The sequence below is a fragment of the Vanacampus margaritifer genome, chromosome 1 (genome assembly GCF_051991255.1).
Source record: "Vanacampus margaritifer isolate UIUO_Vmar chromosome 1, RoL_Vmar_1.0, whole genome shotgun sequence".
In the NCBI taxonomy this organism is placed as follows: domain Eukaryota; kingdom Metazoa; phylum Chordata; class Actinopteri; order Syngnathiformes; family Syngnathidae; genus Vanacampus; species Vanacampus margaritifer.
In genome coordinates, this window is record NC_135432.1 from 13444309 (window position 1) to 13467411 (window position 23103).

The 23103-nt window shown below is 38.7% G+C and overlaps 4 protein-coding genes across 8 annotated transcripts; 1 reads left to right on the forward strand and 3 right to left on the reverse strand.

The window, feature by feature from the left end:
- The first annotated feature begins 118 nt into the window (after positions 1-118).
- LOC144056644 (F-box only protein 6-like) lies at positions 119-5366 on the forward strand. Its single transcript, XM_077573612.1, has 6 exons — positions 119-583; positions 1672-1918; positions 1994-2108; positions 2174-2269; positions 3332-3467; positions 3575-5366. The coding sequence occupies exons 1-6, from the start codon at positions 512-514 to the stop codon at positions 3719-3721; spliced, it is 813 nt and encodes a 270-aa protein (XP_077429738.1). The 5' UTR covers positions 119-511; the 3' UTR covers positions 3722-5366.
- A 56-nt stretch (positions 5367-5422) lies between these two features.
- Positions 5423-12244, reverse strand: LOC144056650 (cell division control protein 42 homolog). 5 transcript variants are annotated; one of them, XM_077573640.1, is made up of 7 exons: positions 12076-12202; positions 11846-11988; positions 11277-11413; positions 10396-10468; positions 10224-10333; positions 7398-7595; positions 5423-6722 (listed from the first exon to the last, which is right to left on the reverse strand). In XM_077573640.1, exons 3-7 carry the CDS (start codon positions 11379-11381, stop codon positions 6633-6635), a joined length of 576 nt encoding a protein of 191 aa, XP_077429766.1. In that variant the 5' UTR covers positions 11382-11413; positions 11846-11988; positions 12076-12202; the 3' UTR covers positions 5423-6632. The 5 variants fall into 5 exon arrangements, with proteins under 5 accessions (XP_077429766.1, XP_077429750.1, XP_077429785.1 ...); XM_077573624.1 differs by lacking the exon at positions 5423-6722 and adding an exon at positions 6800-7283 and having other exon boundaries at positions 12076-12199; XM_077573659.1 differs by lacking the exons at positions 5423-6722; positions 11846-11988 and adding an exon at positions 6800-7283 and having other exon boundaries at positions 12113-12244.
- Positions 12245-12818: 574 nt separating this feature from the next.
- On the reverse strand, positions 12819-14312 carry LOC144060976 (CMRF35-like molecule 1). The gene is made up of 4 exons (XM_077580971.1): positions 14276-14312; positions 13839-14195; positions 13543-13603; positions 12819-13085 (listed from the first exon to the last, which is right to left on the reverse strand). Exons 1-4 carry the CDS (start codon positions 14310-14312, stop codon positions 12941-12943), a joined length of 600 nt encoding a protein of 199 aa, XP_077437097.1. The 3' UTR covers positions 12819-12940.
- Positions 14313-17212: 2900 nt separating this feature from the next.
- On the reverse strand, positions 17213-21717 carry slc60a1b (solute carrier family 60 member 1b). The gene is made up of 10 exons (XM_077573600.1): positions 21440-21717; positions 21163-21361; positions 20828-21070; positions 20579-20741; positions 20353-20468; positions 18519-18692; positions 18293-18440; positions 18142-18212; positions 17932-18052; positions 17213-17823 (listed from the first exon to the last, which is right to left on the reverse strand). Exons 1-10 carry the CDS (start codon positions 21667-21669, stop codon positions 17729-17731), a joined length of 1560 nt encoding a protein of 519 aa, XP_077429726.1. The 5' UTR covers positions 21670-21717; the 3' UTR covers positions 17213-17728.
- Between the last annotated feature and the right edge of the window lie 1386 nt (positions 21718-23103).

Genomic DNA, 23103 nt, shown 5'->3' on the forward strand with positions numbered 1-23103 from the left:
GTGAAACGCGTTGTTTCCCACCAGCATTCCCAACAGAAACGCCCACTAGATGACAACCGGAAAAGCGGATTTTAAAGGTGCGCTCCAAATTACATGCTCTGTCTATCGGGAGGGCGGAGTTAAGCTGCAACGCTTCCAATGCTTCGGATTCGGCTTCGGCGCCGACTTCCGCGTATCTCTGGTCCTAAAAGCAATGGCTCGTTACGTTACCGACTGAACGCAGAGAACGACTTCTAGGTTTCATTTTGATGCTTGAAGAATCTTCACCGAATGTCACCACCACTGCCCTTTAAAACCACATTTAAGAAACTACATTGAAAGGCATTTTCTGAGTGTAGAGCGACACGCAATAGCATACTGTAGCTACATTTACTTTACCTTAACAGCGTTTACTTCGCGTTGAACTTCCGCGTCGAGTTTGTTGTGGAACTAAAGTAGGTATACAGCAGACAGACAGCTTCGGGTTGACTTCAAAGACGTCGTCCATGAGGCGTGAACTAACTGGATATAAATGGGTGCAACACAGAGCTCTGACTCCGTCACTTCCATCCAGCGACCGTCTTCTGTTCCTGCCATGTCAGAGGTAGATTTGATGCTTCTGCTTCATACAGCATAACTTCCCATTGGGCCTATTGTGTAGCCACTTCGATCGGGATTAGGCAGCTGCTTTGTGGTGTACACTTTCCCCCCCCCCACACACACACACACACACACACACACACCTTTTTGTTGTTGTTGTATGTCTCCAGGAATGAAACATTTAATTGTTTGCCATTATATACATGTTTATGCGTTTCCGTATGATCTTCGTAACTTTCACAGGGGACCAATTATCTAAATTGAAGCTAAAAAATGTGGGAACGCTGATAAACTAACTTTTGGGGAATTCATTAAAATGCAAGAAATGTATTGGAAAATGTGGAATACATACAGAAAAACGTGGGGATTTGGGGAATGTCCTAATTAGTGAACTTGTACATGTACACTGTAAGATTTGTATGAAAATGTATTTATCTGAAACTTCAGGCTTATAACTGAGCCACTGCATTTAACAAACAGGTTGCAGTCTGTTTCATGTTTGAACAACATTGAATTAAAATATTAGGGCTTAATGTTCCATTAATATAACATTCTTCAATGCTTAACGTGTGAATCCTAACCCTAAGTAAGACGTTTTGTTGAATATTCCCATAAAAAATTGATGTTTTAAAAATCGATTCGGCCTCATATCGAATCGATTCGAGAATTGCGCGTTGTAATATTGCGATATATTGCCAAATCAATTTTTTTCTAACAACCCTATAATTTAATATGTACTAGTGGAGGAATTTTCAATGATCGTAGTGAAACAATGGCAGCTTTGTATTAATATACTTTCACATTTCTAGTCCCTGATCTGTAAAATGGCCGCAGGAGGGCCGCCCATAATGGTATCGGTCACCATCGCGAGTACCGATACCTTAAAATAAGACTGGTATTGGCACCAATACCATCGTATCGGCAGTCACCCATCATAGTCAGGGTGATACCACTTCTGGAATGTGTTTATGTGTTATCTAGAAAAAACACTGGTGGCTCTGATGAGGGCCAACCGTATTTGGAATGCTTTTTCACGACGGTGGGTGTGGTGCTTTCATGATACTGTATTTCTCGTTGTTCTTTTCTTATCAGGACTCCGTTCCTCTGGAGGTTCTCGAAGAGATCTTCTTGAATCTCCCCCCCGAGCAGGTGGTCTGGATTTGTCGGTTAGTGTGCCGTCAATGGAAAGACATTGCTGACAGCCAGTCTTTATGGAGAGGCAGATGCAGGAGAGAAGGCTATCGCCTCCGCAATGATTCCAGAGTACCACAAGACTGGAGGTTATTATACTTCTTGTGCAAGAAGCGACGGAATCTTCTCAAGAACCCGCGGGCCGAAGGTTGGGGAAGGAGGGAGGCCGGCGTTGCTTCGCTGTGTTTGTTTTCATCACATTAGTGATCTTTTGTCTTTCCAGATCAAATGAGAGGTTGGCAGATATTGGAGAACAGCGGCGACCGCTGGAAAGTAGACAATGTCTTGGTAGCGCATCCAAATGAAACCATCAAGACCAACTTTGTGACTTCATACGGGTAAGTATTATGTCAAAACGATGGCATGTTCCTTAATGTGACCGTATCATTTGATTTTTCTCTAGCATGTGCAGCAAGTCCCAGCTTATTGATTTGGAGTCTGAAGGTTACAACGCATCATTTATGGATCACTTTCAGCCAGACATCAAAATATCGGATTGGTGAGGAAATACTCAAATGCAGTAATTGTACTTAGTAAATACAATTATATAAGCATAAATACAATTAAATACTATTTACCTATTTAAAGTACTTGTAAAGTGTTTATTCAACTGTAAACTCCCATTTTATTTTATTTCAGTACTATTAAAAAGTGAAACAAAAAATTCACTACACACTGAATTGATAATTATATATATATATCTATATATATATCTATATATATATATATATATATATATATATATATATATATATATATATATATATATATATATATATATATATATATATGGGTGTGTATTAGGGGTGTTAGAAAAGAATGATTCGGCAATATATCGCGGTATATTACAGCGCGCAATTCTCGAATCAATGTTTTTTATGGAAATATTCAACAAAATGTCTTACTTAGAATTAGAATTCACACGTTAAGCATGGAAGAATGTTATATTAATGGAACATTAAGCCTTAATATTTTATTTCAATGTTGTTCAAACATGAAACGGACTGCAACCTGTTTGTTAAATGCAGTGGCTCAGTTATAAGCCTGAATTTTCAGATAAATAAATACTTTTTCATACAAATCTTACAGTGTACAAGTTTACTGATTAGTATTTTCTAAATTTGAGTAAAAAAACAACGCAATAACCAATTTATAGATTCGCATTGGGATTAATCGGTATCGAATCGTGACCTATGAAACGTGATACGAATCGAATCGCCACGTACTAAGCCATTCACACCCCTAATATATATATATATATATATATATATATATATATATATATATATATATATATATATAATTTTGATGATTATAGCTTAGCGCTAACAAACCCTCAATTTCACCATCACAATAAGAAATAATTCACATGATGTGTAATGTAGAAATTAGGTGGGAAATGGCCTTGCGAAATATATTTTCCCATGTAATCAATCTAGTGTCACTTTTTGAATTAACCATTGAAATAAATGTAAATGGTAGTTGTCTACAATGTAATATTTCGTAACACACGTATTTTGGCACCCTGGACTTCAGCCTGACCCTTTCGGTACTGCTGCAGGTATGCCCCTCGATGGGACTGTGGCAGTGAATACAAGATCCACGTGGAGCTGCTGAATCGAAAGAAGAAGCCAATTAAGACCTTTTCCCCTGAGGTGATTTATTTTCAGCAATGGAACGATGGTAAATGGACGCAGGTATGAACACCTCTTGAGCACACGGCTCCGGATCATTCGATGGATGGATGATTCAAGGAAAATACAGTACGTGGAACAAAGTAAAACAAACTCTTTTATTTTTTCAGATAACACACGTGTTCCGCAACTACGGGTCAGGAGTGAGATACATCCGCTTTGTCCACGGGGGTAAGGACACACAGTTCTGGGCTGGATGGTACGGAATTCGCCTTACGGACAGTTGTGTTGAGATAAGTCCTGCAATGGAATCATAGTTCTACGGTTTTCGCATAATGTGTGTCAGAAAAGTTCCAGGACTGGTGTCACACATGAAGATGTATTTCAAATCCAAATATAATTCCCTACATAAACCTTCATGCAATCATAGAAGGATTTTCCCAGGATGGTGATGTGCCATCTTGATGTCGTCCCTTCAAAATCTTTTGTTGACACCAGTCCTAGAACCTTTCCGACACACTTTGTATGTGCGTTCTGCCTGCCTTTTGCATAATATTGCACTTTTTTAAGCAAATATCACAATGCTTTGTCACCACTAGTAAATCATCTTATTTTGGTTGTCATCAAGCCTAAAGAAAAGAAGTAAAGCACAACTTTTTTTGTATTAATTGACTGTGGTGCCTTGAGATACGAGTGACCCAACATTCGAGTTTTTCCAGATGAAGCCAGATTGGCAGTGACTGAGTTCCCTCTAGGACAAGCACCAGTTAACATCCCCATTTCTTACCCTTCATTTGTGACCGTCTCCGCGCATCTGAATATCTATATTAGACCGACTCTAGGTGGCCAAGGCAACATTCACTGTGAATTGTTACAGACTGTTTAATACTTTTTTCATTTCGGTACGCTTGTATAAAGTACAATATTATAGAGAGCTATTTATTTAAAAAAATAAAATAAAATTTTTTTAGGGAGGTTAGAACAGATTAATGGCATTTCCATTCATTGTAAAGAGGAAAGATGAGTTGAGATTGTTTTGAAATGCGAACATGGTTGCAGAACAAATTCAGCTTGTATCTCAAGGCACCACTGTATTACAATTAGCTGTGAGGCTAACATTACATGAAAAAACTAACTTCAATACGGACAGTGAAGTGTCATTGTTTGAGCCTGTAGTTCTCAAACCTTTTCTGAATTTTCATCCCCGTGCTTTGACGTCGTTATTTTTTTGTTGTTGTTCTGACCTTATTTCGATTCTGCTCCGTGATTGCTTTTCCTCCAGCTTGTCTTGTGTGGAAGTCGACCCATGAATATGCCAGCTTCCAACATGGCAAAGCAATAAAAGTGCCCACACCCGTTTGTGTTGAAAGCAATTGTCACCCTGAATCCAATTATCTGAAGGTGCAAAGCCATAACACAACTAACTCACGTTGGCAAGTTCTATCTGCAAAACGAGGGTCCTAATTTGCCAGGTAGGCAGCGTGGAAGCCGGGGCTGCTCATTTCCAATCAGTCTATTGACAAAGACAATGTACAAAGCTAGTGTTTATGTGCTGCCTTCTGATTAGCACTGTACACAAGTCCTAGTTTTGACAGGCTTTCTTCCTCCGGCAGCCAAAGTTTAGACCCAACACTTGCGTAATTGAAAACAAGAAAAAGACATTAACTGCGTGGAAGGATGCAAATTCTTGAGCGTTAGAGACCTTTAGTCATTAAATGGTATGCAAATTTTTTTTTAATGGCGATGTCGGCTTGATTGTATTTGTCTGTTGTTAACCCAGTTAAGGGCAACCTATAGAATGTGCAATGCTTGTTTTGCCATCAGCCATTATGCCCTCTATTCTTAATTAGCTGCTTAATAAATTGCCTATTGCATTCCAAAAAAATGCGCTTTCTTTTCAGACTGCTTCAACTTGTACATGTGACGTGTTTGCACAATAAATCCTGCTTCAAATTCTCTTAATATTGTGTGCAAGGTGAACTTTTTAAACCATTAAAACAGACAAAGACGTTTTCAAAGTCTCTTGATAATACTGGTTTATTGTGACATTTCATCACAAAGAAAATACAGTACAGCTTGATGTTAAATTGAAAAATAGGAAATGAAAAGAAACCCATCAACACTTTCTGGTCGTTTTCTTTCAGCATCACCTTAATTAACTCCCTTAACTTCTTGTTTCAGTAATGCACACTTATCAGTCAATAAGTTATGAATTATTCTCACTATATGTACAAATAAATCAAGCTCACATCTAGGAATGTATATAGTCAAAGATAAATGCAAACACTGCTATTCCTGGCATTTAAAAAGCTTCACAGGATCTGAAATCAAAACATTGAGTTTTGTAAGAAGTGTCACACTGCGTCGCTATCTGATGTAATGAAGCCGACTTAAAAAAAAAAAAAAAGAAGTGTACAATGGCCTCGGTCGCTGCGCCAATAAAAGTGAAACATCAGCATTTGGGTTTCAAGACAAAATAGAACTTTCTGCATGGAGCGTTCACACTGCAAGTAAATAAACTGCTAAAGCTAAACTGCTAAGACAGACTTTAGCTCAGTCCCGAGGCTGATCATCGTAATTGTGTGGGTTTTATTTTCATTGTCTTATTAAATGAGCAACTAAATGCACTGCCACTACTTTGTGGATTAGGGTCAGGTGTGTGACAGTCTCACAAAAATTCTGTTCTTCTGGGCTTCAAGCTACGGCAATAATTGAGACATGATAGGACATTTATTGTGTCTTAGGTTGGGTATTTGTGAGTCACACACATGACGCAACACAATTGCCTTTATCTCTGAGAAGAGAAGTGAAAAAGCGAAACTACTTCTATATGTATTTTGGTGGCAGAGCTAACCTAAGACACGATAAATCTGTCATTTGTAAGACCTCAATTATTGCCTGAGCGTAAAGCCCGGAAGAAGAACAGAATTGTTGTGAGAATGTGACAGGAGAACGTCCACGCCATGTATGATAAGACCAGCCATTTTGTGGTCCGAGCTGTCGGCTACACGTCCCCTACCTTGTTGATTTATTTAAAAATATAAAATAAAATTCATCATCATAAGTATGAAGTCAGCACAAACAGCATCAATTCTTAATCATACTCAACACACTGAATATGTATTTAGGTTAATTCTGGCAGGAGGCAAATATTTCATGATCTTTCAACTTGTGGTGGTCCGTGTACTGCTAACCTAGAAAGCGGTGCGGAGACGGCTGGGACCAAACTTAGAGCAGAACGCATTTACGTCTTTTCTTAGGTTCGGGGGGCTCCAGGGCTGCCAGTATTGCCTCATCAAACACATTCTTTAATCCTTTCTGTGGAAACAAAACATTCCGGTTCAAAGGAAGACAACGCGTCATCGGATTGGCGAAAAGGAAGCGGAGTGGAGATGTAGCGAGGAAATCCAGATTTTTCTTTATTCAAATAACATGATACAAGACTCCCGCATGATGAGAGAAGCAGAGAAAGAAAGGGGAAAAAAATCAGTAGAAAAAGAACATGTTGTGGAGGTAAATGCTTCTTGGGGTACAAATGACACTGGAAACAACAAATCAGCTCTGACAGAGACATGCAGGGAAGTAGAAGTGAAGTTTGGCACTCTTGTCATATCAGGCAGCCCCGTGTGAGTGTGATTAGGCCGAGTTGAACGGCGGGACAAAATGTCCCCCCGACAACATTTCATCTTGTACGTTTGTTTGCAGAGAGTACTTGAGTTAGCTTGACATTTTCTTTACAATGGAGTAAGCAGCAGACGATTGAGAGGCAAAGCGAGAGTCAGTCAGACATCAGAACAAACAGCACTTTCTCTTTCTCTGAGTTTCGGGGGGCTCTAAAGCGGCGAGGATAGCCTCGTCAAATACGTTCTTCAGTCCCCGCTAAGGAAAAGAGGGAAAGCAAGGAGGAAAGACAGGCAGGAGGACGGAATTAGAAAAGGCAGCTGCGGTTAGGAAAGGTCGGCGCCGGCGTGCCGTTAAGGCGAGAGCTCGTACCTGTGTGAGGGCGGAGCACTCCACGTACTTGACCGCCTTCAAGTCGCGGGCCAGCTTCTCGGCCGTCTCCGGGGTGATGGGCTTCTGTTTGTTCTTGGCTAACTTCTCCACGGTGGAGGGGTCGTCGCGCAGGTCAATCTGAGTGCCCACCAACAGGAACGGGGTCTTGGGGCAGTGGTGGGTGATTTCCGGAACCCACTGCAGGAGGGGAGGGAGAAAAAAACGACATGAGCCGAGATTCAAACCCTCAACTGTGAGGCATACGCACTCACCACTGTCGCACTGTGTTGCCGCTACTATGAGTTCACATTGTTGAAATGTAACATTGCTTGTTGTAAATCCATTCAAATCTCCAAATTGGAAATGTACAAGTTATTTTAGTTAGTAATCATGATTACAGGTAATAATTTTATGTAGGACCACACATTAAAAGGAACCCCGACTTGCTTTATATTATTTATTTGGTTGTTACTAACATAACCATGAGATTAATTTTTCAAAAATAATTTCCTGTTTATTCCATTTTATTTACTCAGTTTAGGAATATTAGTTGGAGTAAAGCATGGCTTATTCCTTTTAAGTACTTCATTACAAATAAAGTTAGAGGACTACATTTAAAAATTATACATAATATTTACCCAACAAACATGTATGTATGTTTCACATTTTGTAAATATTGATGACAAATGTTCTTTTTGTAAAGTTGTACCGGAAAATCTAACACATTTATTTTTAGGATTGTCTAATTAGTGCTGCTTTTTGGAAGGATATTTAAAATTATTTTATGTGTGGATAAAAAAAAACAGATTAGTTTGGAAAGTAAAAACATTATTACCCTTTTTAAATCCAAGAACAAAAAAATTGTCAACTTTGGTTATCTTGTATGTTTTATTGGCAAAATTTTATATCCATAAGTGTAAATTGAAACCTTTTTTTAAATTGTTTTTGATTGAAATAGATTTTTTTTAAGTCTCTTAAATTTGTAACAAATAAGAAATGTCAATTGATAATTAATATCCATGCACAATTATTAAAAAAAAATACTTAAAGATACTTAAATGTTTTTCGTTTTATTTTATTTATGTTTTTTCATGTGATTGTATGTAAATTGGATTGACTGATCTTTGTATTCTTCTTCTATGTTCAATAAGTGGTTAAAAAAAGAAGAAGAAAAAAAGCAATGTAAAACGCCTATAAAGAAACAAGGTAAGCATCGTAGCGTTCCTAAAGAAACAACATGTGATCGGGAGAGTCACCCTCTCCCACACTGTGCTCTCGTCATTCATGCATTCAAGAGTTCTGATCGTCTTTTTAGGAACACTATGAGGCTTGCTTTCTTTATAAGCGCTTCACATTGCTCGGCAGAGAGCCGCCGCCATTCTACGTCACTACGCACGGAATGCGTGGCGACGTAAATAACCATGGCGGTGTACATCCTAATAAAGTTTTGACAAAATGTATTTAACTGGAAATGATTATTGAAAAATGAATCTCATAGTTATGTTAGTAACAACCAAATAAATAATATAGAGCTAACTTGTCATTACAGTCAGGGTTCCTTTTAAGGTTACATAACGCTAACCTTTGACTAAAATTAACACATTCTACTTATGTCAAAGATAAATTCATAATACAGTTGTGCCTTGAGAGTTTAAATTATTCCGGTATTACGCTCATAACTCAAAACTAGGGGCCTGACCGATTAATTGACCAATTATGGCCCTTCTGACATTGGTCAAATGGCTGATTGTTCCGCGTGGTGCAGTTACAGAATCCCGACGTGTTAGCGAGAGCCACCACATCGTGATAACTTACATTGATGTTTCTGCATTTGGCAATTTATTATTATATTATATCATTGGTATGGGATTTTTTTTTAAATAGGTTTTAGGTCAACTAATGAATACACACACACTCGCACGCACATATATATATATATATAAAATAAAAAAGGAGAGCAATGATGACATGTCAAATCGAATGAACAATACTGAGCTCTCCAGAAAAGAAGAAAAAAAAAGAAAAGAATCCCGACGTTCTGAAAGTACCCTGAATGCACCATTTTGCTTGCGTCACAAGCGGTTAGCTTATGTGATTCTGTCGTTTAATGACACACCCGGTTGGAGTCTACTGTAAAACTAAACACAAGAAGAATTACACACATTGTATATATACACATACAAAACGTGCTTCGTTTTAAATCATTGCTAACGCTAATGCTAAAGTCCATAGAGGAAGCCATTGACATGCTAGCGGGAAATTAGCATCGCCTTCGGGAGTGATATTCCTTCACATAACGATTATTAACACACATACTGTACGTCGTGAAAACATATTCATACATCTACATGTAAAATGACACTACTCAAAGGCACACATTGTTCCCAATCTGAGAAAAAACAAGTTATATTAATGGAGTTCAATCGCAACTTATTGCTTCTGTCTCATTGTGTGTACTCCATGGATGCACCACACTGCCCCTAGAGGCCAAAATGCACAAGAAATGCCAGAATTAGTATTAGTTCGTTTTTTCAATTGCTATTATTTTAGTTTAGTCTTATTTTACTTTCTTACCATTTTATTGTATCATTGTCCTTTCAACTTATATTTAAAGTTGAGATTTCATGGAATTTTCCTTTCCTCAAAAATTCAACAATGCGAACATCCAAGGATAGAAAAATAAGGGTAATGCTTAACAATAAAAATGCAAAAGGATTGAACTACACAAAGTACTTCTAAAATCAAGCTCAATGGTAAATTATGTTTTGAAATGCGGACATGGAATGAAGTGTGAAAGGGGGTGTAAGCCAGCTCAAACCCACTCACCTTTTCTTTAACATTTTCAAAGGACGATGGTGAAACCACAGAGAAGCAGACTAAGAAGACGTCCGTCTGTGGGTAGCTTAGTGGTCGTAACCTGTCGTAATCTTCCTGACCTGTGAGGAGATACACCATTTAGTAAAGTGACCGCTCGGCACAGTTGAACTTGTTTACTTACCTGCTGTGTCAAATAAGCCAAGGGTGTATGGTTCACCACCGATCATAACAGTTACTGCATAGTTGTCAAACACCTGGTTGAGAGAGAGAGAAAAAAAAAGCATCTTGGTTTTTCAGTTTTAAAATGGAACGCAACCGTTTTTATTGTAAGTAGAACAACTTATATCTGCCACCACGAGGGGAAATAAATGTCACAAATGCTCTCAAGCTTGCGTTCTGAAAGTCACATGACCAACCCCGGTCAGTGGGTCACACGGGTTTGCAGATTTCCTGTGTATGCTGCGATAACTAGCATAACTATAGTTTGACAACATTAAGGTTTGAACCCCAGTTTTGTTCAAATCAATTTACATGTATGACTTAAACATACTTTCTTGGACAAATTATTGTACCACTTTCTAATTGAGATTGAGCTTTAGTGGGACTTTAGGACATTCCAGAAAAATTTGAGAAAAAAAATTCAAATTCTGTAAATTAGTGGTGTCCAAACTCTGTCCTCGGGTCCAGAGTCCTGCAGGTTTAGGATGTGTCCCTGCTCCAACGCTGGTGTGTTGGAGAAGAGAAACATCCAAAAACCTGCAGGACTCTGGCCCTCGAGGACCAAGTTTGAACACCCCTGCCGTAGACAAATTTGTGAAAATCAAACTGAACAACATAATACGTATTACTATTTGTATGGTTAGGCGGCAGCAGGCTGGATCCCACTTGGAACCTAATAAACATGCGTGTATGTTGTATTGTGTAATGTGGCATTCTGACAAGCTGTGCTCCCGTGACGGTCGGCAACTCATGGAAACAAGTTAAAGAACCACGTCGTCACGTCAGTCGGTGTGCGCCGGGCACTAGTCATCAAGAAGAACCCGAGAGCAAACGTATACTCACTGTTGGTACATATTCCGAAGGGAATTTGTTGGTGGTGTATGAAATCAGTAGACAGGTTTTTCCCACTGCTCCATCGCCCACCACCACACATTTGATGGTCTGCATCTCACTTCCTTGTGTTGGGGCTGCCTACAATCCTATCAAAAAGGTGCATAATAATGTATTCAATTTTACTTTAAACAAATATCTGATTGACACTTTTCATTTTTTTAAAGTAGGGTTAGGTATTTGACTAGTTACTTGGTGCTTAACTTGGTACACATCCCACCACATCATCTAAAATTCAACAAACGTTACGAACCGTTGCTAATCACAATCGACTATTTAAAAACGTGTCCCGTAATAGTCGAACATGATTCTGAAATGTAACTTATGGAAGAAGAGAGACGACAACAAAAAAAGTCTCCTGTCGAATCGTTAGATGTTTGGTTTGCTAGCTTAGCAAAAGGCCGAGCAGCCTTGGTTGAGTTCGTGCGAACAGCTAGCATGAACAGAAGTGGAACGAAGACTGCTTTTCTTTAGTATGCGCCATAACGATACATAGTGAAATCATTGTTAGCACAACTTACCTGTGGCCCTCGGGATGCCCGATGGCTAACGTTAGCTTAGCTGCTAAGAGACCGGGCGTTGGCACAGAGTGTAACTTGGCTCACTACTAGTGCTTCCTGTTCATCTATTCAGTTACAAATTATACGAGCGAATATCGAGAGCGCTGTGGGAAAATCCAATTGATGCCCGTTCAAAGCCAACATTTACATGTTCTTCTGGAATTATTAAACATCATTTGCTCACAATTTACCTTGTTTCTGTTTTAAGTACGTAGGTGAACGAATTACCGTTACGGTAGAACTTTTACTTCGAAAGTGCATGTTCATGCGCTCCACTTGAGCCTTGACCACGCACACAGTTCGGATGACGTCACCTTCAAAACTGACTTTCCTTCCTCGGATCCTCAGCTGAATTTGTGCACTTCCTCTTCATACACAGTATTCCTCAGCCCAAATAGAGACAAACTACTTCTCAAACATAAATGCAGTTGATTTTTGTTTCAAATACTAAAGTGTGAATAACTGGTTTGGATTATATATATGGCTTTATATATATATATATATATATATATATATATATATATATATATATATATATATATATATATATATATATTATATTTTAGTTTTTTTATTAAATGACCATCCAACAGTAAAAGCACTGCACAAGCTAGCCATGGTTTACAGTCTTGTATATTATTTACATTTTTTGTTTTACAATATCAATGTGCTCTGTGATTTTTTTTTAATAGTCTCCAATTTGTATACTTGTGGTGGACGGAAAGACGGGCGGATGGATGGATAGATGGATGAATGAATGTAATGACTGATTGACTGATTGATTGCACAGCATTAAATTCCCCTTATTGCTAAATAAAATAAAACACCTGAGCACAAAATTACTGTTTGTTTAATGTACACAATTATCAACACATAAAAGCAGCATCAAAGTACCTAAACTAATTTAACTTCAACACATTTCGATACAGGATTTCATTTCATTTCACTTTCATTCCCACATCACTAGAATGTATACTGAAGGATTTCTGAAATATTCAGTATATAAAGTAGGCGATGTGATAATATTTCACATATTTCTTTTCAAGGTTTTCACCCCTAAATATTATTTTTTTTTTTCAGATACTGTACATTTCTGTGCCAAATTTTGCGTGCAGCCTTTAATTTCCAAGCAACTATATGTGCCGCGGCCACGCTTAACACCAGTGACAAAAAAATGATCCATCGAAGAGCCTCCCACCACCTACATGAGGAATAGAACAAATAATTGAATGGAGTATTTAGACTCACTGAAATTTAAACTTTATGAGTTCCATTACAAAACCACCAAACGATACAAAAATTAACAGTTTGATTGACATGTTCTACTTTGACCAATATGTATATTATTGTGACATCAGTGTTTAGCAACATGAGCCAAAAATGTTAGAACAATACATCTAGTTGTGATTCTAGCGTTTCAGTTGTAAACAGCACTGCAAACCAAAAGCACAATAATAAACATACTGCTTGATCGATTTAACATAATGCCAATCTTACTGTATATTATTCTGCTGGCAGAATTTTTTTAACTTTTTTTTTTTAGTGTGTAAAAATGCCCAAAGCAGTGGCAGGTCAGTTCACTTGTTTTAGGATTTCATTTTTGAGTCATATATAATAAACACATAGCAGCGTCCTTGTAAACAATTTTTTTTTCTCACCGTGTTTTGTCTTTATTTGTCTCTGATGTAGTTGCTGGCACTTCGCTGGTCGGTGCTATTACTGTGCAGAATGGGGGGAAATTTTTTCAAAAGCATATTTATTTGGACTTCAGATTATATAATTTAAATGTTTACTGGGGGGGTATTTTGTCATAGTGAGAGCAAAATTAAATAGAACCATTTGTCCCAGGAATATTTAACAACAGAGCAAGTCAAGGCAAGTCCATATAAAAACAGTGTAACTAAATGTTCTGTGGCAGTGGTTACTATCTGTCACTCTTGACTAGCAAGTGTACCTGTGTCGAATACGATGAGTTTGACGGCAGTGAAAATATTCCTTCCAGGCCTGGCAACAACACACCAGTACATGTCGGCATCTCTTCGTCTGAGAGCCGTCATAGTAACAGTGATGACTCCTGCTTCCTTGTCATCAGCAATGGAGCATCTGCCGTTTTTGCGCTGCTTTGGTGTTTTGGCAATGATCCTGCACAGCTCATAGATCGGACCCCTGCACCAGTACTTTGTGCTGTTTCTGAACTGAATATCGTAGTGACAAGGCACAACTAAAGATCCTCCATACGCTGCTCTTATGACCTTCAGCTGATCTGGGTCCGCCGAATGCTTTGGAAGCCAGAAAATGAAAAGGAACAGAGCTGCAAAACACAAACATGGATAATAAATGAGGCGACGCATTCGTTAGACTGCCGCCATATAAAATAAAGAACATTATTACCTTTGAAGAAGCCAAACAGTGACCCAGAGATTCTCATGATTAAAGAGGAAATAATGTGGCGTGGAAGCAAATGAGGCAATATTGACATCTTCCTCTTATGTTGCCTTGATGGTCAAATTGTGCAATCGGGCTCATCCTCCCCCCCAAAGTGGGAGATGTGGCATCATCATACCATAATATCATGCACAAACATCGTATAAAGTCAAGGTATGAAAAATCTGCATAAGCTACAATGACCACTTTGTGAACTATCAAAGCTGTTCATGTCCTCAAATCCATCATTTATCCACATTCCCTGTGTTTTTAGGGAACCTAAGTCACTTCATTGCAACAGTTTAGAAAAACAGAACTACGGTGTTGACGTTTGCAGTGGTGAGCAAACGCAAGCTTTTTTCTTTTTTTTCTTTTTTAAATCTCAGACATTTACCCGATAATACCTTATAATGCATCTTCCACTACGTTGACATTAGCCTGCTGTTGTTGTTGACTACTCAGCTTGCACATTGTGAAGGATAATAGTTGAAGGGCTGAAATCCGCAGAAGTTGGATTGCCCTTTTTACTACAATACCCATGAGCAAGGCAACAAATCGACGCCCTCTTAAAATAATTGCCAAAGTCATTTTTTTTTTCAGATTTTTCAAAAACACAAAAAATGTAACCATTTGCAATCAAGAGGAGATGATTTAGGCAACGGAATTATAATTTTGGCAAATAAAATTGTACGCAGTTATTTTAAATAGGGTGGCAAAATACAAGGTGATGGCAACTTTAAATAAATAAATATGCCTATTTCTTCTTAGGGCACAGAGAAAGAGAGAGACATAGTATGCTGTCCTATCTAATTAGGAAGAATACATATTATAAGTACAATTTGGTGTCAAATGCAGTATGGGTGTATCCAAATTACAGTTATAATAATTAATAATTAGATAGGTGACTTGAGCTAGGCCGTTGTGCTGCTGTGACCTATCTAGGTCATGGCACCAATTGAAAAGTTCTGAGAGAAACCCTAATAACAAAAAAACAGAAGATTAGTTATTAAGAGGCCTAATGTAACATTCTGCTTATAAGACATACGACTTCAGAGGTTGCACTGTGACATACGAGACTTTGATTTGTTTCCGTTACATGATGAAATACGTCAACAGTCCATTTCAGTGCCACTGACATTTGGTTGACTTCTCTTTTTGAATATTCATCCACGCAGGCGTCTGATTCTGCCATGGCAACCGGATTTGTTATTACTTCTGCTTCCAGGCCTCGGCCAAGGTATTTTCTGTTGACAGCTGTAATATAACTTAAACCCTTATAGATAAAGATGGTGCTTCATTAAAATGGAAGCTGTGCGATTAGATAAGTAGTTCTCTATTTACCTTTTAAAATGCTTTTCACGGAAATGCAAGTGTTTCTTTGTGACACATTGTTAAACTCTTCTCTGCATGATTAGTGTTGTCAAACATATTTATCGTCACGTATCAGAAGTCTAATGAGCTTTTCCGGAGCTATTTTTCTTCCCGTTTATGTGATTCGGCTGCTAATGTTTTATGTCACCTCTCAATAGAGGCAGTAAATGTATTAGCTGGGAAACATGAGCAGCATATTTGATGAAAACACAAATATGCCTGTCCTAAATGTCCTATCAAAGTTTTGAGTTGTGAAGGCTTTATTGTACAAAGTCACAAGCAAAGTGCAAGTTATGACTGGTCAATCAAATGTGTATTAGATCTATGTGTATGTATCCCTTTCTTGGGGGCTCATAGTGTGACGTTATTAACCCTGGAGAACCCACGGGGTCAAATTTGGCCCTATAAATTCTTCTTCTCAAATAACAAAGACCTTTATTATTATTATTTTTTTACAAATTTAACTTCAAAAGTCCAGAGTACCACTTCTGACCCCTGCATGGGGCCATCTAGTGGATGAATATTGCACTTACATGAGCCAGAGTGGTGGTGGTGACAAGATGGCTAAAATGCAACAAATAAAACAAAAAATATATATTGTTCAATGTAGCTGTGTATTTGATTGATTATTTTTCTTAAATTCTAAATAGTTTACTGACAGTTTTTGTTATTCTGATTTTTCGAAATGATACCCCTTAATCCCAAAGGGTCAAATTTCGCCCTAATCCTAAATTGGGGAATAAATTGAAAAAAAAAAACATATATTTTGGTGTTCAGTGAATTTATAGCAGTCATTTAATGTATAATTCATAATTTTCCAAAGAAGAAAAGGGTTCTTGGGTTCGCCAGGGTTAATTTATTGGCAAGAATGTTACGGTGATGTTCTCAGATACGTGAGATAAATTGAGGTAAAGCACTCTTGTCAGTTTGGATAAATCTTTTCGAGTTGATCTTGACGATAAAAGCAAAGCAACTCAAACCTGATCACATTACAAATCACCGATAATGGCTTCTACAATGAATGCTAAATATTTGATGACATTAAACAGGATATAAGAGCTTCCTCGAAGAATCTCGTTTCGTCTTGTTTAGGGTTTGCTGCTGTCTTTGGAAACTAAATTGTTTATCACATAACTGAAAGCAGTATTTGTGTGTCCATTCTTTTGACACATAAAGACTGTGAAATGGATGTTAATTGACCTCAACGCCTCTATACACACTTTGCCATCAGCATCCATGACTTTGGGACTTGATCAATGATGACTGCAGGTTGTGACCACCCCGATGTGAACGTTTTGTGGCCACGGCGAAGTTGAAATCTAATCTATATCGCCCCCTTCTGGATGTATGTATGAACTGGCTGGTAAACTATTGTAACAAACGCCAATGAGTCCATGACATCAAATAGGCAGTTACATATTGATTGGAATGTGTAACTCGTTCTAATCTCGCCAAGTACGAAGTCCTCCCCACGTAAGATTAGTGCAAAAATAGAGTATAGGTCACTTGGGAAACTAAAAACAACAACCTGAATCTGAATTGAAATCTTGTTTACTAATATAGCAACAGTTTGAGAATATGTATTAAGTTACAAAACGACATCAAAATATTCCAGGAGTTTCGATATGCTTCTGAAAATAAAACACTTTCTTCTTTGCAAATTAGGGATGGGCATTTTAATGACATCTCCTTGATGGACTAAGCAAAAAATTAATCATTGATGAAATGGACTTGGATTAGATTATTTTAATATTCTTTCGTGTGGAATGGGAGAGTCCTTCTCTCTGAATGTACTGAACTCCTGTTTCAATGCCAAAGTGGCATTGAGCTAATGCTTCAGGACCTCATTTTGCCTTAATTGCATCAAAATGTGATTCATGAATAATAAAATCCACACAACTGACACTTATCAAGCAACCTATTATTATGCCCATCCTTATTGCAAATTACAAAAAAAAACTTTTGCTCCCAGCATGCTAAAAGTAGCAAGAGTCTTTGTGGCAAATGAATGGATTTGATGTTAGGAAAGCAACAAAGCGGGCGGCCCTCTCAGCTCTTCTGCGTCTCCTCTATTGGCTCAGCTTTGGACGATCCATTTGCTCCTGGCGTTTCTTCCTCCACCATGGCGGACTTTTTTGTCGTTCCTAGCGGGATGCAAGGGGAGGGCGGCAAGTGAATGATGACACGGGTGGAACGCATGCAAATAAGCCGGCAGTAAGCCTACAGTGTCGGAATAAGGGATGCCGTTGTACCTGTGAGGTAGTTTTTGTGCATCCGATGGAAGAAGAGCAGACCCATAAAAAGGAGGAAACCGATGCAGGCCATAATCACTCCGCACAGAAGGAAACTATAGCTGCCTGCGGTCTGTATAATCTGGGGATATAATAACATCACTAAATCTCTATGAGAGTGGTTTATGAGACAAATATGATTACTTTTGTATTCACGGCCATTAGACTTACTGAGCCAACCAGAACCTGCATGACCATCTCTCCCATTCCTGCACTTGTCACCAGCACCGATGTAGCACAACCTACAAACATGATATAGTTTTACCCTATATAATGTGTGGTTTATCATTACTGTATACAATATGTGTACTGTTAAACATACCTTGGTAATCAAGAATGTCTTCAGTGTAGGCAAGCATGCACGGGAAGATGCTGCTGAGGAAAAGTCCACACAAACACGTCCCGATATACAAAAATGTGTTGCTGGTGTAGAAGATCAGCAGCAGCAACACAGTGATAATAGCACCAGCCTGTAAAACGCAGGACAAATTGAGTTTGACCTTTTAGTTGTGTGCGCCTCACATTTTCTGTTTTCATTGTTTCATTACCAGGTTGACTATGAGCAGTCTCATGACTGGAAAACGGTATGAGAGCGGGATGGACAGCAGTCGACCTGCGGTGATGGCCGCCCAGAAAATGCTGGCTAAGTAGCCGGCTGCTTTGTGAGGAAGAGACATGGGCGGTGCGACAGCGTATGTGTACACAAAACCGGCGTAGGCCCCCTGAAAAACAAAGTTGGGCTTTGTTATGTCCAATTTGGAGAATCATTTATGAAATGCGGTGGCACATGGAGATGCGAGGTAAAGTCTCTGTATGGTTAAAAAAAAAAAAACAGCAAAAAAAAATATTGTAATGCGTTTTTTAATAAGTAAAATAGCACTAAATACTGTTATACACTATATATAAAAAACACAAGATAATAATATAATTAAATACAATATAACTATTTCAAATAACAATCATTCAGGCTACTACTCTAGCCATTTTAAGCTATATATATATATCACATTTTGCTTATACTTAATGAATTTAATACCTTCATTATTTTTCATGTACCTTTAAAAATACGTTTTGTTACTTGCTGTCTACTGAAAATGACATCACAGGTGCTCAGACCTCAGGTAACGACCAATCGCAGCTCACCTGTTTTCTGAGTTTGGTAATGTGACGTTTGCAAACTGAGCCATGATTGGTCATTACCTGAGCCCTAAGCACACGTGGTCATTTTCAGTCGACAGCAAGCGTCAAAATGTGTTTTTAAAGTTAGTATTTGTGGCGGGCGTGGCTCAGGGTGTAGAGATGGTCACTCAGTAACCAGAAGGTTGGCTGTTCGAACCCCGTTCTCCCCAAGTTATGTGTTGTTGTGTCCTTGGGCAATTGCCTACGGTGCTACTGACACCGGTGCATGGAAGGTGCAAAGACTTGGTGGTGGTCAGGGGGGCCGTAGGCGCACACTGGCAGCCACGCTTCCGTCAGCCTGCCCCAGGGCAGCTGTGGCCACTTAAGTAGCTTGCCTTCATGTGAGTGCATGAATATTGTATCCATTCCGTTGTAAAGCATCTTTGAATGTCTAGAAAAGCACTATATAAAGCTGATGCATTATTATTATTATTAAAATTATGAAGTTATTCAATTAACTATGAAATATGAACTTTTTACTGCTGAAAATGGCTAAATGAGTCAAGTATCCCTTTCACCAATATATAGTAATTGGCAATAATAGTAGGCTAGTCATTTTTCAACACTAAGCGGCTATTACTTGAATACACTGGCTAACATTTTTTTTCCGAGTGCCAAATATATTTGAATGGTTTCTGGATAATTTTTGGCATCTTAGCCTGAAAATATCTATATCTCTCTCTATCTCTCTCTCTCTCTCTCTCTCTCTCTCTCTCTCTATATATATATATATATATATATATATATATATATATATATATATATATATATATATATATAATATAGACATCTATTTCTCCTTGGCCTAGTTTTTGATGTATCAATATTTTTGACAACTAATTGATAAGGGGATATAAATAATTAAATGTTCTGTCAGGTAGTATAACGTCCATGTGGTCATTGCAGAAGAACATTTTTAAACATCAACGAATATTTTTGTATTATATGATTGCATTGACAGTTTACGAAATGCACTTGAAAATGTAAACAGCTTGAAGCCTATTTTTTTTTTTTGAACAAGAAGATTTGCTCACGATCTGCCAAACTCCTGCCAAAATGGCTCGTATCTTATTTTTTTTACTCAAAGCAACAACAACAAAAATCAGCCCAATGACGGCTGATATCCTGAAAATCTCGTGTCACCGCTGCTTATGTTGACAATGTTTCTATTGATGTGTTTCCGTGTGCGTGCATCTCACTCACCACAATGCCATCAGTCATGAAAAGCACCATCCCGCCGAGGATGTGAATCATGAAGAAGGACACTGGCAGGCCGCGCAGGTTATCATTCTGACAGCAGCTAAAGATATCGCCGTGACCTGTGCACACAATTGACACGTGGCGGCACACAAAATGGCCTTTATTGTTGTCTTCCTCCCCGGACATGGCGAGAGAAAGAAAATCATGCATTATTCACGGGTTACGATACCTCCAGCTTCATGCGCCGCCTGCTCCATTTCTGCGCCTTCGGCTCCCTGCTGGTTATCCATGGCGAGTTCATCTTTGTCCAGCAGATTAGGTGTGCCGTTAGGGCAGCATGGGATTAGACGCTCGCGATACATCAAGAAGAGGACAGCGAGGGGCACAGGCAGCTGAGGGTGCAAAATAAAATCATATTCATTTTCCATTGGAGAACTGAAATATCACATTGAGTCATTGTTTTCTTTGGAGTCTTTACATTGATAAGAGCCATGATCCAGAAGGCGTAGTGCACAGTGGACCCCTCATCCGCTCCCCCGTGGGGCAAGTGGCTCTGAGTGATGTTGTGCTCGGCAATAGGACTGTGTCTCAGCATGTTCCTGAAGTGATGCATGATCTCTGTCCCGTTCCCAGTGTGATTCCCGCAGCCGTGTTCCGAGAGGAAAGGATCTGCAATCAGAGGGCTCACCAGGGCGCCGAAGCCGATAAAGAAATGAAGAGCCTGGCAAAAAACAAAAAAAAACAAAAACAAAGATGTGAGTTATACTTTTAATTATTAGGACCACTGTACACACAGAGAAGATGCTCTTTCACCTGCAAGAAAACGGCCGAGTCTTTCTGATAGATGGTGACCAGTTGGATGTTAGCGATGGTGTCGATGACTCCCATAGCCAAACCCGACACGGCCATGGCGACGGCCAACACCAGGACATTGTTGCACAAAGGGATGATGGCAAATATCACAGAGATAACAAGCGCCGAGACGAATAAAGCAGACAGAGCGGTGAACAACCTAGAACAGGAAAAAAAAAAAAGTGACGACGTCTCGTTGCTTCGTTAGTTCGAAGACTTTCTTCTTCTCGCTACTTACGTCCTCTTGAAAACGCCGCCGACCGAGCTGCCAATCAACAAGCAGAATTGCTGCGAGAAAAACACCCACGTAATCTGACTCAGCGTGGATTGAGTTTGACACTGCAAGTCCAGAATGGTCGGCCCGAGAAAAGCGATGCACAATCCAAAACTGAAGAAAACACTCCAGTAAGTCAACGTGTGGTGGGCATTCCTTTTGAACAGAGTTACTATCCGATCATCCACAAACATCTTGGACGCACAAAAGACAACAAAGCAGTTGTCCGGATTGTCAGGAGTTACCCTGCTTTCTTTTAAAGCGTTCCACTCCCTTCTCCGTTTTATTGCTTAACCAACAAGGATGTCCTCTTGGTTAATGTGTGGAGCAGAAATTATTTTAACAATAACAGGAGCAGTCCAATTGGTGTCAATGATTATCAGCAAAAAAAAAAAAAAAGACCCTATGGTGAAATGGTACCGGAAGATGTGCATTTATGTTTTATGGCGGATGGAAATGAAATTCGAGGGCTAATGACACATTCAGAAGGTCCTGTTCTTTTCACAACGTGACATCATCCATGTAGAATTGACCCCAAGCAAGGTTTTTATAGTTAAAAATAATAATAATAACAAAAGAAAGAAAAACTGCCAGAGGGAAAGTCAAGTCAAAAATATTCTTTACAATATGTTCCGTGTGCCTCACTATTTTAAACACAGTATTCTGATTAATAATAATATATTGCATTAGTGGAATATGAGTTAAGCAGCAAAATCCACTTTTTTTTTGTATCCATCTCAGGGGGCGCCCATTTTGGCGCTTGCGACTGAAAATTACATCACAGTGCCAAAGAGCTTAGCTTGCAAACGTCAAATGCGCAAACTAAGAAAACAGGTGAGCCATGATTGGTCATTGCCTGAGCCCTTAGGCACTGTGATGTCATTTTCCAACAGCAATTAACAAAATGGCCACCCCGTGCAACAAGTCAATTTATTGGAGCACTGTCTCCCCCGTGAGCTGAGGAAAGAACTGCTGACTTTATATTCCACAAACGCAATATTAATCAGAATACCCTGTTTAGACTTTACATTTAAATTACCGGTACAACAAATTGGCATTCTTGATGGCCCAAGTGGTGCCTTGAGATGCGAGTTCAATTTTGTTCTATGACTTAAATCTAAAACAATCTAAAATCATTTAAATAAATTCATCCATTAATCTGTTCCAGCCTCCCACAACAACAAAAAAACAAACAACCCGAATATTTCTTTGAAATGTATATTTTTTTTTTTACAAGAAAAATAGCCCTTTATAATATCTTACTTCAGGAAAAGAGATTGTAATAACATAAAAATAATGATTTTTTTTTTAAACAATTTGTGCATCATTATTTGTTTTGTTAGTTGTTTTTCGTAGACCATATGGCTGGGAATATTGTGATATTGCCTGTTTACTTTTATGATTTCTGCTCAAATATTTGTTGCCTGAAGAGTTCTAACACTTTTGAGGGTTTAGATCAGAATATGTTGCTAATCTTTGTCAACTGTGCTTGTGGAGCCCTTCGAGACTCTTTTGTGGTTATCGCCTGTCCATGTGTCAGTGATAGCATCGATCTGGGAAGACATAACAGGTCAAGTCAAGGCTTCAGGGAAGTTTAGATATCCAGTGATCTCTTAAGCATCTGCTTA

What these genes read in the sequence shown, in the direction of transcription:
- LOC144056644 (XM_077573612.1), top strand. Translation starts at nt 512, where the DNA reads ATGGGTGCAACACAGAGCTCTGACTCCGTCACTTCCATCCAGCGACCG. An exon ending in CTGTTCCTGCCATGTCAGAG is followed by an intron (nt 584 to 1,671) that starts GTAGATTTGATG and finishes TTTTCTTATCAG; the next exon opens with GACTCCGTTCCTCTGGAGGT. An exon ending in CAAGAACCCGCGGGCCGAAG is followed by an intron (nt 1,919 to 1,993) that starts GTTGGGGAAGGA and finishes TTGTCTTTCCAG; the next exon opens with ATCAAATGAGAGGTTGGCAG.
- LOC144056650 (XM_077573640.1), bottom strand. Translation starts at nt 11,381, where the DNA reads ATGCAGACCATCAAATGTGTGGTGGTGGGCGATGGAGCAGTGGGAAAA. An exon ending in CTTCGGAATATGTACCAACA is followed by an intron (nt 10,469 to 11,276) that starts GTGAGTATACGT and finishes TCTCTCAACCAG; the next exon opens with GTGTTTGACAACTATGCAGT. An exon ending in TTGAAAATGTTAAAGAAAAG is followed by an intron (nt 7,596 to 10,223) that starts GTGAGTGGGTTT and finishes CCCCTCCTGCAG; the next exon opens with TGGGTTCCGGAAATCACCCA.
- LOC144060976 (XM_077580971.1), bottom strand. Translation starts at nt 14,312, where the DNA reads ATGAGAATCTCTGGGTCACTGTTTGGCTTCTTCAAAG. An exon ending in ACTGTTTGGCTTCTTCAAAG is followed by an intron (nt 14,196 to 14,275) that starts GTAATAATGTTC and finishes TGTGTTTTGCAG; the next exon opens with CTCTGTTCCTTTTCATTTTC. An exon ending in ACAAATAAAGACAAAACACG is followed by an intron (nt 13,086 to 13,542) that starts GTGAGAAAAAAA and finishes TTCCTCATGTAG; the next exon opens with GTGGTGGGAGGCTCTTCGAT.
- slc60a1b (XM_077573600.1), bottom strand. Translation starts at nt 21,669, where the DNA reads ATGTTTGTGGATGATCGGATAGTAACTCTGTTCAAAAGGAATGCCCAC. An exon ending in GGCGGCGTTTTCAAGAGGAC is followed by an intron (nt 21,362 to 21,439) that starts GTAAGTAGCGAG and finishes TTCCTGTTCTAG; the next exon opens with GTTGTTCACCGCTCTGTCTG. An exon ending in GACTGCTCATAGTCAACCTG is followed by an intron (nt 18,441 to 18,518) that starts GTAATGAAACAA and finishes TGCGTTTTACAG; the next exon opens with GCTGGTGCTATTATCACTGT.